At 35.5% G+C, this 18,856-nt stretch overlaps 1 protein-coding gene across 2 annotated transcripts in view; it reads left to right on the forward strand.

Annotated features, from left to right (window-relative positions):
- The first annotated feature begins 2,648 nt into the window (after window positions 1-2,648).
- The window catches only part of LOC139946866 (transmembrane protein 39A-like), a 79,914-nt gene continuing 63,706 nt past the window's right edge, over window positions 2,649-18,856 (forward strand). The window contains exons 1-8 of one of the 2 annotated variants that reach the window (XR_011787289.1): window positions 2,649-2,878; window positions 4,779-4,995; window positions 6,027-6,110; window positions 7,241-7,395; window positions 8,153-8,465; window positions 8,868-9,052; window positions 9,893-10,013; window positions 10,745-11,784. Coding sequence is in view for 1 of the 2 variants with exons in the window: in XM_071944611.1 (XP_071800712.1) it covers window positions 2,754-2,878; window positions 4,779-4,995; window positions 6,027-6,110; window positions 7,241-7,395; window positions 8,153-8,465; window positions 8,868-9,052; window positions 9,893-10,013; window positions 10,745-10,966 (1,422 nt within the window). In the remaining variant the exon portion in view is untranslated. Of the gene's footprint in view, window positions 2,879-4,778; window positions 4,996-6,026; window positions 6,111-7,240; window positions 7,396-8,152; window positions 8,466-8,867; window positions 9,053-9,892; window positions 10,014-10,744; window positions 13,700-18,856 lie in introns of those variants that run through there. The other variant, XM_071944611.1, reaches the window with a different exon arrangement.

Raw genomic sequence — 18,856 nt, forward strand, 5'->3', positions numbered from 1 at the left:
AGCGTATTTCCGAAATAGCCAGCCAGCCGCGTATTCGGATAATAGAACACATACAGTACAGGGAGGTGACAAAATGTTGCATTTTGCTCAAATCTGAAGGTGAAGATCTGTTTTACTCGAACGAATTCTGCAATATTAGCATAATTTAGAATTTTTAATTGATAATATGTCAATTTCATAGCTTCACATGATTAAAAAATAATTTATAAAAAGTGAAAAACATTAACAAAACGTCAAAAGATGACCCGCAAACAAAAAGGCAAAAATTTTTATTTCGTATTTTTTGCATTTTTTAATATGTCAAAAAAACATCACTGTGAAATACAAAACCATAACTTGAAAAGAATTTATACCCTTCGTTAAAACAAAACATTTAATTTGTAATCCAGAACTTTCAAGACTAATTTAGTGGGCGTATCAAATTTTGGGGCTGGGTAAATTTGGTTCACTATCTAGTGGTTAATTAACCACAGTTATTCTGACGCCATTGTCAATGTACATTCCGCCCAATTACATAGACGGTGGACTTAAACACAATTTGAAAAGAATTTGAACCCTTCGTTAAGACAAAAAGTTGCTTTCTTGTTCCAGAATCTTGAAGGAAGATAGACTGGACGTATCAAATTTTGAGCTGGCTAAATTGGTCAACTATTATTGATTCTGCAATAAAAAGAAAATGTTTAAAGAAAATGTTTGTCTTATCGAAGGGTGTCACCACCTTTTGCTCGCGGCTGACATAACTATAAATGTGGTGACTAAGATTCCAAAAAATTGAAAAATGATTTTGCAAACAAGACACAGTTGAATTTTTATAGCACAAGAACTTTTAAATTTTATTGACAACAATCAAAAATAATCAATCATGAGTGTTTCAGATATAGCTCGGTAATTTACTAACTTTAACTGTTCTACAATTTAAAGTCACCTGGAAATAGAAGTGTTTTTCTTTCAAACATAAAAATATATGCTTACGAACAATAAAACAATTTATTTAGTAATTGATAAGACAAACATTTTCTTTTTATTGCAGAATCAATAATAGTTGACCAATTTAGCCAGCTCAAAATTTGATACGTCCAGTCTATCTTCCTTCAAGATTCTGGAACAAGAAAGCAACTTTTTGTCTTAACGAAGGGTTCAAATTGTGTTTAAGTCCACCGTCTATGTAATTGGGCGGAATGTACATTGACAATGGCGTCAGAATAACTGTGGTTAATTAACCACTAATTTGTTACGCCCACTATATTAGTCTTGAAAGTTCTGGATTACAAATTAAATGTTTTGTTTTAACGAAGGGTATAAATTCTTTTCAAGTTATGGTTTTGTATTTCACAGTGATGTTTTTTTGACATATTAAAAAATGCAAAAAATACAAAATAAAAATTTTTGCCTTTTTGTTTGCGGGTCATTTTTTGACGTTTTGTTAATGTTTTTCACTTTTTATAAATTATTTGTTAATCATGTGATGCTATGAAATTGACATATTATCAATTAAAAATTCTAAATTATGCTAATATTGCAGAATTCGTTCGAGTAAAACAGATCTTCACCTTCAGATTTGAGCAAAATGCAACATTTTGTCACCTCCCTGTACTGTATGTGTTCTATTATCCGAATACGCGGCTGGCTGGCTATTTCGGAAATACGCTGCTCGAGTCTCGTACCCTGACCATCACTATAAACCCTACGCCAATCTCATTGAACCATAGGAACCATACTATACCGTCCAGAGTATAGTCTGGCCCGATCTAAAACATTACGGATACGGGGATCAAGTGGACAGGAAGCCATACTATATCCCACAATTCCGTTTTCGCACATATATAAGAACGAACATCGCACATGTATATTAAATTATCGCATATGTATACCGTCACAAAACATTGCATACAAATGATCGCATATAATATACTACAAAATTATCAAACATATATTAAAAATTATCGCATATATATTGCAAATTATCGCACATATATTGCAAATTATTGCACATATATTACAATTTATCGCACATATATTACAATTTATCGCACATATATTACAATTTATCGCACATATATTACAATTTATCGCACATATATTACAATTTATCGCACATATATTACAGTTTATCGCACATATATTACAATTTATCGCACATATATTACAATTTATCGCACATATATTACAATTTATTGCATATATATTACATTTATTGCATATATATTACATTTATTGCATATATATTACATTTATTGCATACATCAAATGAATATCGCACATATGTGACAATTATCGCATATATATGAGAAACATCGCACATATATTGTACATTATCGAATAATGCAACGTTTGACACGCCATAGGCGGCATTCAAGATTAACGGTGCCAAAAAAGGCTCTTTCAAATAAATCGAGTAAATCAAAAGAGGGCGGCATTCAAACTTAACGGTCCAAAAATGAAATTTTTTTTTGTGTGCAAACACTTCAATTATATTTAAAAAGATAACGCGTTTTAAACACAAAATTTGACGTATACTTGATATGATACTTCAATGATATTACAGATGTAATGGCATAAACATCTTTTACACCAAATAAATAATACTTATTATACTAATGTCAAAGGTCGATTAAAACGTAACGAAACACTGCCACGTGAGGGCGGGATTCAAAGTTAATGGTTTATCGAAAAGTTGACAGCTGTCTACAGAAACTAAACTATTCTCTTCTAAAATCGTATTGATTTTGAACATCCTGTCGTCATCTACAAGAATGGCAGGGGGACGAAGAGGTCCTGGAAGACCTCAGCTTAGTCGGACAGCCCCACCTCCACCAATTCATGCTGCTAATATGGGAACTGCTGGGCAAACGACCATGACTACAACCATCAGACACAGGTTAGTCACCCATCTACTCCTAGAACTATTTCGGTTTCGTCCGGCAATTTATTGCATATATATTACATTTATTGCATATATATTACATTTATTGCATATATATTACATTTATTGCACATATATTACATTTATTGCATATATATTACATTTATTGCATATATATATTACATTTATTGCATATATATTACATTTATTGCATACATCAAATGAATATCGCACATATGTCACTTGTGACAATTATCGCATATATATGAGAAACATCCCACATATATTGTACATTATCGAATAATGCAACGTTTGACACGCCATAGAAATAAAGCTCAATCCATGTGTAACTTACCACATAAGTTTACCATACTTGATTGATACTGACTTAATTCCCTAGGAGTCAGCATGATTATGATTGATGTAGTGTTATAAATATAACGGCAGTGTTGGTCCAGTTGTTCATTGATCGATGGTCAAACTCAAATGGTGGACTCTGGAGGAATAAATCTAATTTATTCCTCCATGAACAAACCAATCACATCATTGAATTTTTAAATCAGTACTTACACTTATTAAGGCAGTGGACACTATTGGTAATTGTCAAAGACCAGTCTTCTCACTTGGTGTATCTCAACATATGCATAAAATAATAATGATGAAAAAAACCCTTGTCACCTGAAGTTGTGTGCTTTCCAATGCTTGATTTTGAGACCTCAAATTCTAAATCTGAGGTCTCTAAATCAAGTTCTTGGAAAATTACTTCTTTCTCGAAAACTACGTTACTTCAGAGGGAGCCGTTTCTCACAATGTTTTATATTATCAACCTCTCCCCATTACTCGTTACCAAGTAAGGTTTTATGCTAATAATTATTTTGAGTAATTACCAATGGTATCCACTGCCTTTAACTTACACTTACATTACACTAAGGTTTGATGGGATTTTTAGTCTGTCATCAGTTCAGTTGGCAGTTGGCTTCCACCACTCGCTTCAATTCAATTCTTGAATCTTCTTGCCCCCACTGATGGATATGGATGGGCTGCTGGCGTATGCGCATGGCCTGGAGTTAAATCACTACGATGATTGAGCAGTGAGGTGTATTTATAATAGCTTGAAATGAATACCCTTTCAGTCTTATATAATGTGTCAACAAAAATAGGCTGTTTGTGGAATATTGTGTGTAAGCTGCATATGATACATTTGATCATGTTTAGGCCTGGGCGAATTATTCGAATATCCGGTTAATGGCGAATAGGTTTTCCTATCCGTAACCGCGAATGCCTTTTTTTTCTTAACCGGATATCCGCATAGGGCGCGAATAGCTATTTATAAACCGGATAGTTCTGTAATTACAACCGAGTAACCGGATATTCTTTAATATCCGAATATCCGCGGACGTCGGGCGACAACTGATATGAATGATTTGTCTGAATCCTTATGAAACTTCTATTAAGACAGCATAAAACAGCATAAATTAAGTATTAAACTATGCTCACCTCCGTGAAGAGTTAAAACAATGACATTTCTGACGTAATTTGTTCAAAGATTACAAAAGTTTTCCTTCACGTAGAGTGAATCACGATCAAAAGAAAAAGCAAATCGCCATCTTTAAATTAGATCCGGTCATTTTTATGAATGAACCGAGTGACACTGTCTAGAACTAATATCAATCCGCCCATAAGATCTCATTCACAAACGAACAGCGCCCTCTAGCGGCAAAAAAAATAATCTTTTTTTGTTTTCTTTTTTTTTTAAAGCGCCCTCTAGCGGTGAAAAAACTATTCGAATATCCGGTTAATTTCGGATAGTTGGCCAGCGGTATCCGAATAACAAAATTTCACTATTCGCCCAGCACTAATCATGTTGACTTCTTTTTTCAGTGAATCCATAAATATTTATTTATTGTCTTACCAGGAATGGGCCTGGTGCTATGCCAGCTAGTGCCCCACTGACGACGCTTATCACGATTACACCAATCCATCATCCATCTATCCCAGTCCTGCCAGTAGAGGGCAGTCTTACCTTCGAAGTCACGGTGGTCCTCTACCTATTTACTGTGCTGTTTCTACAGTATGTAAACATCTACAAGACTGTCTGGTGGCTGCCTCTGTCACCATCTCAAACAGCTATGGTTTGTACCCACAAGTAGTCTGGTTTCAAAGCATAACTTTCTGCGCTTCTTGTTTTGGAAAACATTCCATAGCAAGTTGTTCACATGCATAATATGAACAAATAATTTTCTTTAAGATCAGCCATAAAACTTTATAGCTGATCACTTTTAAGTGCCATATAATAAAAAAATGAATAAAAAACAAGTTCAAATTTTGTTTGCTGGGAAAGATGTCTGGAACATGCAATCATCAAATTATACAAAATTTATTTTTTGTTACTTTACTGGATAGTACTTTACTGCATGGGAAAGTTTTGTGACTTGTCCTTTTAAACTGCCTAAATTTATTTTGTAAATTAAAGTTGCACCTCACCATTCAGATTTCAGAAATGTATTTTTTCATTTAATCCCAACCATGACAAGGCCTTAAAATGTAGGACATATGTGACATACATTATTGACTCCCTTGCATGCACTTCACACGTAGACTGTGCCTTGTTTACCATTCCGGAGGCATAAGGTAAGCGTGTAAAGGCAGTATTACCTAACTTCCGCATTTACACTCATATCATGGGCATTGACTCCCAAAATGGCACAATCAACATTTTTGTGATGATGATGTCGCGTGAATTTGGTCAATATCTTCTTTGCCAAATTGAAGGATTCAGAAGGACTGATGGCTGTAAGGCCTAAATATCAATTTATTATCACTTGGTCAGGCATTCCAATCAAATCCAAAGAATTTGGTGTGAAGTGAAATAAGAGAGGAGGATATTGGAGGATTGAGGTCACCTATAGACCTTTATCACGGTGTGGCCATCTTGATTTTACTTAATTCCAACTCATTGTAACCAAACTGAGGCTAGACGAAATAATAATAGTCTGGTACCATGCGCAATGAATGTTAGCATTCATTACTGTTGTTGGAAACAGGGAACATGACCAAGATGGTGACAGCGTGATAAAGGTGTATAGGCGGGCCTAAAGAATAAGGATTATCTTTTCACAACAATATTAACTTTTTTGCGTTTGGATGGTTTTTTTTCATACAGAACCTGTACCTGATTGATCCATACCTTGTTGTCTTCATTGTTATTGTACTGACAAGACGTCTTGTGTGGAACTTGGTTACAGAGGTAAGATATTCCTTGGCCAAATTTCATAGAATTTGCTTCAGCTAAAGAAATCCTTGCTTGACAATCAAATTTACCGGCCAAGACTTCACTCAATTGTTATGCTAAGTAAACAGCAGCTAAAAAACAGTCACAAGCAATGTATATGACATAAGAATTTTGGCCAGTAACATGTATAAAATAAGCAAGCTATTTGTGCTTTTAAAAGCAATTTTTGTGCTTAAGCAGCTCTTTGCACAGGTACAGCATTTGTTGAAGCACAAATAGCGTGCTTAATTTACAGCTCTATAGAATTGTTCCCTGTAGGACCCTGATCCCTACATTTGTGTGTAAGTTGTTATCTTGTCACACCTCATATTCCCCTCAGTGTCACAAGCCGACATCTATATTTCAATTTCCAGCACTATGACCAGTGTCTAGACTGGCTGGTTGAAAGATAGATGTGTAACCTTTGGAAGTGTACAATTCTTTCCCTTTCTTGAAGCCATTACACACTTCCGGTAAACAGTATTGTCCAAGTCCCACACTTCGTGTATCACAACTTAAATATAAAATAACAAACCTGTGAAAATTTAGGCTCAATCGGTCATCGGAGTCGGGAGAAAATAATGGGAAAACCCACTCTTGTTTCCGCGCGTTTCCCCGTGTCATGACATGTGTTTAAAATAAATCCGTAATTCTCGCTATCGAGAATTGATATTGTTTTACTTTTTTCTCAAAAAGTAAAGCATTTTATGGAACAATATTTTAAGAGAAGTCTTTCACCATTACCTTCTGTAAACCCTGTAAGTTATTTGTAAATCTGTGAACTTTTTTTTTTCTGTACCGAAAGTGTAGAATGGCTATAAGTTAAAAAAAAAAACATGATACAACCAACTTGTGGAAATTTAATTCAGTTTACATGTGATCATATTGTCTAGAAAACTCTTTGATGGAAGTTTTTCTGTAGACCATTGATACTACAGAATGTTTATTGTTATAATAGAAAATAAGCTTTCAGATTAACAATCTTTCAATTTCAATTACTTTTTGCAACAAAAGCTGTAGACCAACTCAGTTTCACAAATGTAAATATGTTCATTACCTCCCTACCTTCACCCTCTTGAAAGGTACGATTATTTTTTTCCCTGTAGGTCTACAGAGACGTCACTGTTTTCTCTGTCCTATATTACCTGATCAAATCCATCAAACTTGTCATCGCTATTGGCGTCGTTGGAGCAGCCTTTTGGTCCCTATGGAAACTGTTCCTCAGCAACTCTCCCTTGAATTTGTTCTTCCTTGCTTACCCGTAAGTATCAATGTTCACTTGTAAGGATTCAGATAAAAGCTAAAGTAATTTAAGAGGGTAGCCTTAGCTGTTGATAACAAGACCTTCGTCAGAGACGCATATAAAACAAAATAAAGAAAATGCTACAATCATATGCAGGTACTATACTGTGTTCTTCGATACCAAGAGCAAGGAAGTTTTTTCCCTTGAAGGCAGTCGACACTATTGGTAATTGTCAAAGATTAGCCTTCACAGTTGATGTATCTCAACATATGCTTAAAATAACAAACCTGGGAAAATTTGAGCTCAATCGGTCATCGAACTTGCGAGATAATAATGAAAGAAAAAAACACCCTTGCCACACGAAGTTGTGTGCATTTAGATGGTTGATTACGCTACCTCAAGTTCTAAATCTGAGGTCTCAAAATCAAATTCATGGAAAATTACTTTTTTCTCGGAAACTATGGCACTTCAGAGGGAGCCGTTTCTCACAATATTTTAAAACCATCAAATCTCTCCATTACCCGTTATTTTACAGGGAGCCATAAGCACAATTTGTTTTCCAAGTTACCTTTGGGGCTAAAGCCACTTGGCTCTTGGGTTTGTTGTTATATTTGTAATATTTTAGTGCAATTTTGTATCTGTTGACTTTATACATTGAAGCAATTTAGGTCTTTTGGCCACATGTTTCAAATTGATGCGATGAGCATAATAAACATACCAGAATTTTTGTTTAAAGACCTAAAAACTTTACAAGAATCATTTGTTTGACCCATAGGTTGGTTTCCTACTTCCTCCTCTACGGCTTGACCTTTGACCTTAACAAATCCGTTTTCGCCACAACCATCAATAAACTTCTTCAGAAAGGGGAGACATCCACAAACCACTCCTCACCTGAGAAGACCCTCTCCCCAATACCAAATCTGTCTCCCAAGGAGCCGATCCTACATAAGTGTACTCATATCGCTGTGGAGGTCCGCAAGGAGGCAGATATCTTGAAGTATGACTTCAATGCTAGGATGAAGAATGTGCTTTTCAATTCAATGGTGTGTGCTTACTATGTAGGATTCGTTCCTATATGCTTTTTGCAGGTAAGTTGTTTGAATCAGGAAGGTCTAATGGATTGTTTTGTTTCAATTCCCGGATCAATATTGTCATAAAACCAGAGGAGTAGAGGAAAGATTGTACTCCTCTCACATGTTTGTATTCCTAACCCCACCCCCCCCCCCACCCTAAAGCCCGGTTCATACTTCCTGAGAATGCGAATTGACGTTACAAATTCACAATGAATAATTTGAATCAGTTCAACTCTGCTCAACTCACTTGCGAATATCGCTGCGAAAGGAGAGTTGTGATGTCAAATTCACGTCAAATCGCTTCGCATTGGCATGAAGTATGAACTGGGCTTTACTCTGATGGGCTTGAGTATTCTCATCATTGTTGATCTAAACTGTGGTAATAATTCTGAATCTCTCTCTCTCTTCCTTCCTCAGCCGTCCATGAATCTTGATCTATGGTGGGCGTGTCTGATGATTGCCTTCGTCTGGATTAATTCCTTCATCATGTTCAGCTCTCATTTCTTGCCAGCGTATTACTGCGACACACTCCATCGATGTTCCCTCCATCTTGGCAAATGGCAGAAAGTGGATCACGGCTACGGCAATACTCCACAGCACTTGTAAGTTCAAATAAAACAAGCTTATGAATAACCCTGGGCGACTGTTGAAATTTACTACTCGACTAGTCGCACCTCAAATAGTTCGGACTTCGACACTAGTCGTGACAAAAATTTTAATTCCAAAGATGCATTGCGGCATATTGTTTGCCGCAGGCGCAATATAGTAAAATTTCGTGCTGAAAGGATTAAGGATTGTGTCACTGATGTCTGATTGTATTTTGTAAGTAAACTATGTGGTTGTGAATATCCCTGAGTGACACAGTTGGTTTACCAAACAGGTAGTCGCAACTATTTTTGAAGTGGTTGGGTGGCACAATTAATCAATGTCTTTTAAAGCCATTGGACCCTTTCGGTAAACAGTATTGTCCAAGGCCCACACTTCGTGTATCACAATTTATATATAAAATAACAAACCTGTGAAAATTTAGGCTCAATCCGTCATCGGAGTCGGGAGAAAATAATGGGAAAACCCACCCTTGTATCCGCATGTCTCGCTGTGTCATGACATGTGTTTAAAATAAATCCGTAATTCTCGATAGCGAGAATTGATATTGTTTTACTGTTTTCTCAAAAACTAAAGCATTTCATGAAATAATATTTCAAGAGAAGTCTTTCAACACTACCTTCTGTAAACCCTGTAAGTTATTTGTAAATCTGAGAACTTTTTTCTTTTTTGTTGTGTACCGAAAGGGTCCAATGGCTTTAATGTATAATTTTTTAACATGACACTTTAATATAGCCATGTAATGCTACCAACAATGTGTTGTCTTTTAAACCGAAATAAATAAATAAATGAACAATCTTTATTCAGAAACTGGTTAATTATTTTCATGTCCATAGATGGTCTGATTCAACAGTGTGGCCACAGGGTGTCTTAGTGCGATACAACAAGGGTCTTTACAAAGCAATGGGACAACAGAATGTAGCTCTACCGTCAGAGGGATCCTATGGTAGATTCTATGTAAGTTATTATTACTCCTCATCTTAGGGAAAGTATCTTTTGTTTTAAAGACACTGGACACCATTGGTAATTGTCAAAGACCAGTCTTGCTCACTTGGTGTATCTCAACATATGCATAAAATAACAAACCTGTGAAAATTTGAGCTCAATCGGTTTTCAAAGTTGCGAGATAATAATGAAAGAAAAAACACCCTTGTCACACGAAGTTGTGTGCTTTCAGATGCTTGATTTCGAGACCTCAAATTTTAAATCTGAGGTCTCAAAATCAAATTCGTGGCAAATTATTTCTTTCTCAACAACTATGTTACTTCAGAGTGAGCCATTTCTCACAGTGTTTTATACTATCAACAGCTCCTCATTACTCGTTACCAAATAAGGTTTTATGCTAAAAATTATTTTGAGTAATTACCAATAGTGTCCACTGCCTTCAAGATGACCTCGTTTCATGCATTATAATTTTTCAAAGAGCTCTTCCTGTAGGATTATTATCATCAGGGTCATTGTGTCTTTAATAAAACAAAAACGAACGATACCATTCCCTTTGTGACTGGTCGATCATTTGCACTAGAGCTTATTGGGAATGAAAGGGACTCATAGTTGACTTCTTGTTACAATTCTGGCTCACATGGTGCCTGACTCCTTGATCGTCTATGATGTTGGCAATGAGTTTAACAGTACATATCCACGATAAAACTTTGATTATCTTATAATTTTACTTCGTTCTTTTTCAGTTTATGTTCCACCAGCCTTTGAGAGTCTTGAATGGCCTTCTTAGCCTTCAGGTGGTTGTCATCTTGTTCCAGTTGTACCTTCTTGCAATGCACTCTCACTGGAATCATGTTATCTCCCTGTCTCTACTCCTCTTCTGTAACTACTACGTTCTCTTCAGGCTTCTGAGAGATCGTTTTATCCTGGGCCAGGCTTACCACGTCAAAGAGCAAGACGTTGAGTAACCTTCAAGTCTGTCTCTTTTGTAAATATATTATATTCTGTTCATACTAAGGAAATAGACCTAGGAGTAGCTGCTTCTCTTTTCTCTGGAATTTGTCTTCTGTCTACAACCCAAGATGACTTCATCTGGAGTCATGCAGACCACATGGAAAGGGAAGTATTACAAGCCAAGTAGATATTAGTTTCAATGCCACAAACCATCTGATCTCACGATAGATGAGTCTTCAAGTTGTCTTTGATATGAAGTTGTAAATCAGTTGATAAACAAATCTTTAGATTTTACTGAGTAGTTAACATTTAACTATTGTTTAAATTTGTTAGTTATTTACTTTTGTCTGCACTAAGTTACTAAAAGGGGAATGTTATTTACATTAATATTTTTTGATATTTTGCTGTCATCACAAACAAATAATTTGTAAAAATTGCTTTTTAAAATGTAATAAACCTTACATTTAATGCATAGAAATGGACGATGTGTTATCATTATTTTTTAATGGTGGATTATAATGAACCTTTCCCTTTCCTAGCAACCTGTATGTAAAAACAAAGCAAACGACAAAAGAAATTTGCATTTGAATCTCAGACTCGTTTTCATTTGTGAGATCAGATTATAATTGTGTTTGGACGGATGTAGCATTGGGTGCGTTGTCTCTTGAGAGATCCTGAGCTCAGAACAATAACTTATGTGGTTTTAAGACTGTTGTCATAACATAGCTGTGATAATCAAAGTTCCTTGGTCACACCCCTTATGACTATCACAAGAACCTTGAGCTTACTTATAGACCTTATGCATTGACGTCATCCAGCCGCGATCCTAGAGGTAAAACGGTTACAAAACAATCAAAACGCACAGATTTGTACGCGCACACAGGATTAGCTGATGAACAACTGCTTTTTGACCTCTGTGTGAGGGCGCCCTACTGAAATGGCGTAATGTGCATAATTTTGATTGAATAGTGTTCCTAAATGTTTTGCCCTTGAACAATAACCTGTTAAACAATGATAAGGAAAGATGACAGGATGTCTTGTGTTATGATTTATAAATCCAATATATGATTGCTGTCGCCCAAAAAGTTTTGCCCATTATGATGTCACAAAGCCATTAGAAGGGTTAACTCTCTTTAGGGTAACCATTCGCCGCAACCACCTTTGACCTCGTCACCAGTGATTCTCTCGTAGGTAGGTCAAGCAGTCGGTGGCTACTAGTTAGTTAAAGCCAAAACCAAGGCCAGACAGCTCGTTTACCGCCCTCTGTAAGAATATTTTTGAAACGGCTGGCTTATCTGACGCCCGAAAACAGGTTCCAATGGACAGAAATAATGTGGATCTGACAGGCTTTGTCTGTTGGTGCTTTACACATCTTCTGATTGTAATTAAGCACCACGCCTTATAATGTGATCAGCAGTTTGTTCAAACACGCGTTGGGGTTGGAGGTTGAGCATGAAGCTGAGTCCGCAGTTTCGAAAGGCTTGTGGTTGAGGGGGTGGTATAAAGGAGACTGTTTAAAAAGAAAATCCAATAAATTTGACGGGTCCCCTGTCTTTATCCGCAGACATGCACTGACTGTGTTTTCAGGCCCACAAATGATATCAGTCGATAAACTTGCAGTGACGTAATTTTCAATTGCTGGGTTATGATTGGTCTGATCTGAAGTGACGTAGTTTGTCACCGACCAGCATTGACAATTCTGAATAACAGTTTATTAAACTGTAGCAAGGTTCAGAACTTGCAATACATGCAAACAGGCCACTTCACAACCAAAAGGTTGCCCTCTATTTCCATTTGGGTCATAATTTGTATGTGTGATTAGCACTGCATTGAAAGATAGAGAAATTACATGCATTGTTGGTGTGAGAAATAACAGGGATGTCATTTATGTTAGTGTCATTGTTTACCTTTTTTTCTGCTGGCTCCTTCGAAGTTCTTATGGTTTTGTAGTTTACATTTTTTTTAGTATAAATAGTATTTATGGAGTTGAGGAGAGGGAAGCTTGCTGGAGATACAAATAGCTTAGCAAGTCTTGGTTATCAATTAATATTTGTCAAACATTTTATAGTAAAAGGAGGTTTGTTAATACCCCCTTGCTCTTCATTGTTTTTTGTGTATGTGATTTTTTTTTAAATTTTTACAATGCACAGAATAGTTGTCCTTTGTTTACAAAAGCAATTTTTTTGTAAAGTTATATGGGTCACAACAATAAGGGCCAACTTAAAGTTTCTCACATGTTAAAACCATTACAAAATAGAGACAAACAAACTGTTTATGTTTAAAGATTTTAAGTAATTAAGCGATATAATATGAAAACAATTCTAACTTTAAAACTAGAAAAATAGTTTGGAAAACAACAACCCTCAAACTTGATGTTGTATTTTGTTTTTTGTTTATGTAGTCAAAAAGTTTGATGCATCAGTTACCATGTCTGTAATTAAAAGTCAGTGTTATATGTATGTCTTTCTTTTGGTGCTTTGAGGACAGATACAATGTACAGAAAGAATACTTTCGAGCACATGTTATACATAATGAATATTCATTAACCCTTTTTAAGATTCATCAGGACCAAATCTTACAGTTACAATTTTTACTTCATACAAACTTAATAAAACAAATGAGTATTCCTGTTGTAGAGACAAACTGTTTCCACAAAATCTGCATTATAGTTTTTGTTTATAAAATAGGGTGAAACTAACAGTTATATCAGGCAGTAACGATAAATAAAGATTTACCAACATATTAAATGCTTTAACTATTTATTTTTTTTTTATTGCAAAACTGCCAAGGGTTTTGATTACAAGCCTTGATCCATCTTTAAAAAGTCATATGTTTACTTGTGTTTTTTTGTGGTCGGATATTACTTGAAATAGCACTGCCAGGGGACCTTATATTCAGAAAGATAAAACACTCTCAGCTCAATTTCACTTTAAAGCCAAAATATTGACAATTCAAAAGAAAAATGCCTATTTGGTAAATCTTACCCAGGGCTGATGAACTGAGTGCGATGGTAGAAATTAAAAATGATAACTGAAGCAAAATTTACAGAGTCTGCAAAGTGAAGATCTACACAGCCAAAAAAGGTAAAAGAAAAGGCTAACGAATGGCACAAACAATAAGTTTTTTGGTTAGTATTTCTTTTGGGATAAATACTTTCAGTCGGTTGGTTGGTTTAATTGGCAAAAACTAAGCAAATAAGGTTGTCACCGAAAGTTATGAGATGGTTAGGCATGTTTGAATCATGCAGGGAAAATCCTGTTTTCGGTTGTCGATTGATGTCGATTGATGTCGAACCGATATCGATTGGCAATCGCCTTCAAACTTGTACAAAATTCATGTTCCCTGGATAAGTTATATCAGTGAAGTTTATGCCAAATGTTCAAACAAGAAGAGGAAAGTTAACTAACTTTTTCTTCGTCCAATGGTACAGTTTACTTTTAAACTGAGATGATTTCTTTTCCAGAGTTCCTCAAGAAGAGACTAAAATGTTGTTTGAGGAGATTTGGCTCAACTTCAAACGAGATTTGTTACCCCAAGTTGCCCAGTTTTAATTATTTTGTTTAGTTTATTGTAACTTAAAGTTTATTCAAACTTATTTGAATGTTTTCCAGTATTGAGTCACTTTAGTAATCATTGGTTGTATTTTAACAAGTCCAGAACCACAAATAAACAACTGTCTGTTCTTCCAAATTCTGTGTGTGGTGTGATGTCTCAGCTAACTCATGTTCGTGTCCAAACCAGTTGTTCAACGGTCCCACTCAAGTAAATCTATTTTTGTTCAACCATGTTTCCTTCCTCCATGGTTTAACCCCAAATTATTTAAGTAAAACGTTCCTCCACGAGTAAAATTATTATTTAATTCATGCACCAGAAATCCTTGTGTGATAGGACAACAAAATGATGTAATAGCATTATATTTTTATTTTTACAATTAACTTTGTAAAAATTTGTTTGTTAAATACCGCACTCTGTGTATTATTTTCTTTAAACTGGCTGAAACATACTATACCTACTCCTCATAACGTTTTTCTCGGTTCTGGTATCGTGCCTGCATGCCGGTGGCGGCTCGTCACTCCATTATGTTACTTTTATTTTGAAACCAAACGCGTTCCCGATAAAGCATTCTAATGGAGAGTGACAGTTTAAAGGGGATTGGGTAATCGTAATTTTATGTTGATACCATAATTTCTAATCAAATAATGTTATTTTTGTATGACGTGCAGCGTCTTTTTGCGGCTTTTATTTTTTGAGATAGAGACCACTGAAAGGCCACACCGCCCTCTGTTGACAAATAGTGGTTTTTCGTGAAATTAAAGGCCTTGTGTGTCACACGTGTTGAGTAAAGCTAAAGAAAAGGTCTGCGAGTTTGACATGAACGTTTGAATTTCTAAAAAATTGCAGAAATTACTTCTTTGTTTGTGCTGGCTCATCAACATCCTTCACTACAGAATTCCTAACAACCATACAGTTAACAAGATGAGGTGATAAGGTGTGTAGTTGTTGTTGTTTTAAATGAGTGAGTTTGCAAGTTTTGGCGCGCACAGTCGAGAGAAACTGATCAATATAACGACCCATCACCCAGTGCATGGGGCGCTGTACTTCCTCGTCCCCGAAATTTTAACATCTCCGGTCGTCTGAAATTTCACATCTTCGGGCGTACTAGCACGACCGAAGATGAAAACATTTCTTTAAAAGCCAAAAAAATAGGTAAATACACCTCCCAGTCAATTAATGGGTCGGGTCTGAGACGGCCGGTATTTTCGAGGGGAAAAAATGCACAACAAATTTGCCCAAATTTGATTTTAATGGCTTGTGCTTGTGACTTGTACAATTTTAAGCCCAAGTTTGATTAATTAAACTACCGTGTCCCTTTTTTTCTTCCCCCCCCCAAAAAAAAAAATAAATAAAAAAAATTGATAAACCTGCTGAACGAACATCTTGTGACTTTTTCATTTTGGGGGGCCCAAATTTGATGCTGGACTTGCCCCTTTTGACTTTTTCAAATTTGTTGCCAATAATCAACACTGCATCATTTTCATGTTTGGATCTTTGGTCTCTTTCAGGTCGTCACTTATGTTGTTGTGAAGCCATCTGTTTGTTGTACAGACTATGAAACTGACTATGAATAAGTTCATCTCCAAGGGAATTTACACAACAGGTAAGCTGTGTATATAAACAAGGATTTGTGTTGAGATCAAAACACCGCGTTTTAAAGACCTGCTTGAACGAATATGTGAAGTCGTAAACTTTGCTGAAACTCACTTAAAATGTTTTCAAAGAATAGGGAAATCGAGTCATATGACTATAAAAAGATTTCAATTGTGTAAAAAAACAATCATTTTGAATGCCCTTATCCAGGGCTTTTCTGAGAGATTTGCGTAATCACTCTCAAAACGCCATTTCTGGGAGCTCCGTTGAGGCATAACAAAGCAAGCTCACAGAGATGACGTCAGCGGCATTGTCCTTTGACGCGCGCTCTCAACAGCAGAAGTGTTTTTAGTTTTTCAAAACCTTTCGGTTGGGGCCTGATTTTAATCGATAATTACAAAAAATTCAGAAGTGTACACATATCAAAATTACATTAAAATGGTGAACAAGTGCATTATAACAAGTAAAAATACCATTTTTGTTGAAAACATTCCGCTTAGGTAGCTGTTTAAATATTTGGAAGAGGCAGCCCCCAGAAATACTAACTATCCAAACCCCCCTTTAAAAAGAAAACATTGAAAATGCAACTAGCACGAAGCACCTATGCAAACATAACTGAAGTGGAATCACTCGCTGCATTTTCTTGATAAACTGCTGGACTCGGCCCCTTATCGTTTTTTGTTTTTTTTTGATAAACTGCATGATTTTCATGTTTGGATCTTTGGTCTATTCTTTCAGGTAATAACTCATGTGAAGCCATCTCTTTGTTGCACAAATATAAACAAGTTCATCTCCAAAGGAATTTGAATAAAAGGTAAGCTGTGTATATAACAACGGTTTGTGTTGAGACAAAGCTAAAGGAACATTACAGAATTGGTTTTTGCTAACAAAACAGTTGCTGGCAGTGGAGGTACTTACCCTTGGGTGCACAAAGCGGTCGCTAGTGACCACCATAGCACGTCATACTGGACTTTTATAAACAGTCATAATTTAAACCCCAAATATAGCGCCCTCATTTAGATCGTTTAGAGCGAGTGTTGAGCTTTCGTTTGGTGTGATGTTCAACAGGAGGTGCTATTAATTTTTTTAAAGAAAAACACAGTTGAACATTTTATTTGCACCAACAGTTTAACGTTATCCACCCATACATAAACTGACAATTTTGAGATCGATCGGCCATCTGGGTCAGTAAACAAAAAATTACACATTTTGTCTGACTTCGATAACAACAAATTGAATAAAATGCTCACTTAGCGATAAGCTCCAAAAGAAGTCTTTTAATATTTTAGTGAGAAATTACCTCTTTCTCAAAAACTACGATACTTCAGAGGGAGCCGTTTGTCACAATGTTTTATACTATCAACAGCTCTCCAATGCTCGTTACCAAGTCAGTTTTTAAGTTAATATTTGTTTTGAGTAATTACCAAACATGTACCTTTCCTTTAAGTCTAATTATTTTTGTCCTTAAATAAATACAATACATTTTACAGGGATGCCAGTTTTCCGGCTATTGCCGGATGGACAATTTAACACAATTTTTGAGCCCTTCTAAGTTATTAATTTTACTATTTAAAGTTTTTCTTAACTAATTTACTTTGGATACAGAAGGAATTAGGACTGCAAGGGTTACATTTAAGTTAACTTTGTGATAAACCATACATTAATTTAATAAAGAAATATGAAATATGATGAATTTGCTGATGAAGTGAACTTTGAGGATTGTAGCATTCTCTGCAGAGTTATTTGGGAGAAAATATCACAAGGCAGTTTTTGGCTGGGCAAATCATTTTTAGCAACATTTTCATGATTTATTAAATATTCCAATCTTTTCTTTCAGATTGCTGTTCATCGGACATCAACTACCAGTACGTTTATTTATACAAGGAATGTCTTAAATAGTTTTCAAGATCTGGTAAGACTCGATTGCCATAAATAAATGGTCATTCATAATATTCAGTATTTTCCTAGTAGTACAGGGAACACAAGTAATGTCTTAAATAGTTTTCAAGATCTGGTAAGACTTGATTGCCATAAATAAATGGTCATTCATAATATTCAGTATTTTCCTAGTAGTACAGGGAACACAACAAAGAAGGAACAGTGTCTTCATTTCTTCATTCATAATTCTATTCTTAAGAGTAAAGAGACATGACTGAAAAGAAAAAAAAACATTTGAAAGTATTGGGAAAAGTTCATATTCTGGAAACATTACTGTTCACTGTACTACCTTGATAATATTGACCTTTTTGGATGGCTGGTATAATTTATCTCTAAATAAATTCTATACGATAAAATTAGTGTTTAAAGATGCTATGTCTGATTTTTGGCCGATTCGACCAACAAATTTTGATTTAAAATTCAATAGGTTTTTTGATGGGGGTCGAGAAAGTTACAAGCTTTCATTTGAGCCATTGCTCAAAAAAGTCCGCTAATTATTAGTAGCAGTGAAATAAAGTGCTCAAAATTAGTTTATGTCAGGATCCGGACAATGTATCACGTGACCAATTCTTATGTATTTTATAAGAAACGTTTGAAATTTTTGTCAGGGTTCCTGACCATTAAAAGTAAAAGTTAAACTTTTTTTCGTTAGAGCGGGTGATACTCCTTGAAATATCATTCACTCCCAAAAAAGTTATTTTTTAATGTTTGGGGCAAAAAATCTGACAGAGCATCTTTAACAAACATATTAGCGGAAAAGCAGTACATACATTCAAATGGTATATGTTGTCATAGCCTTTTGCATTACCAGGATGCGT

This window comes from Asterias amurensis, chromosome 14, assembly GCF_032118995.1.
Source record: "Asterias amurensis chromosome 14, ASM3211899v1".
NCBI lineage: Eukaryota > Metazoa > Echinodermata > Asteroidea > Forcipulatida > Asteriidae > Asterias > Asterias amurensis.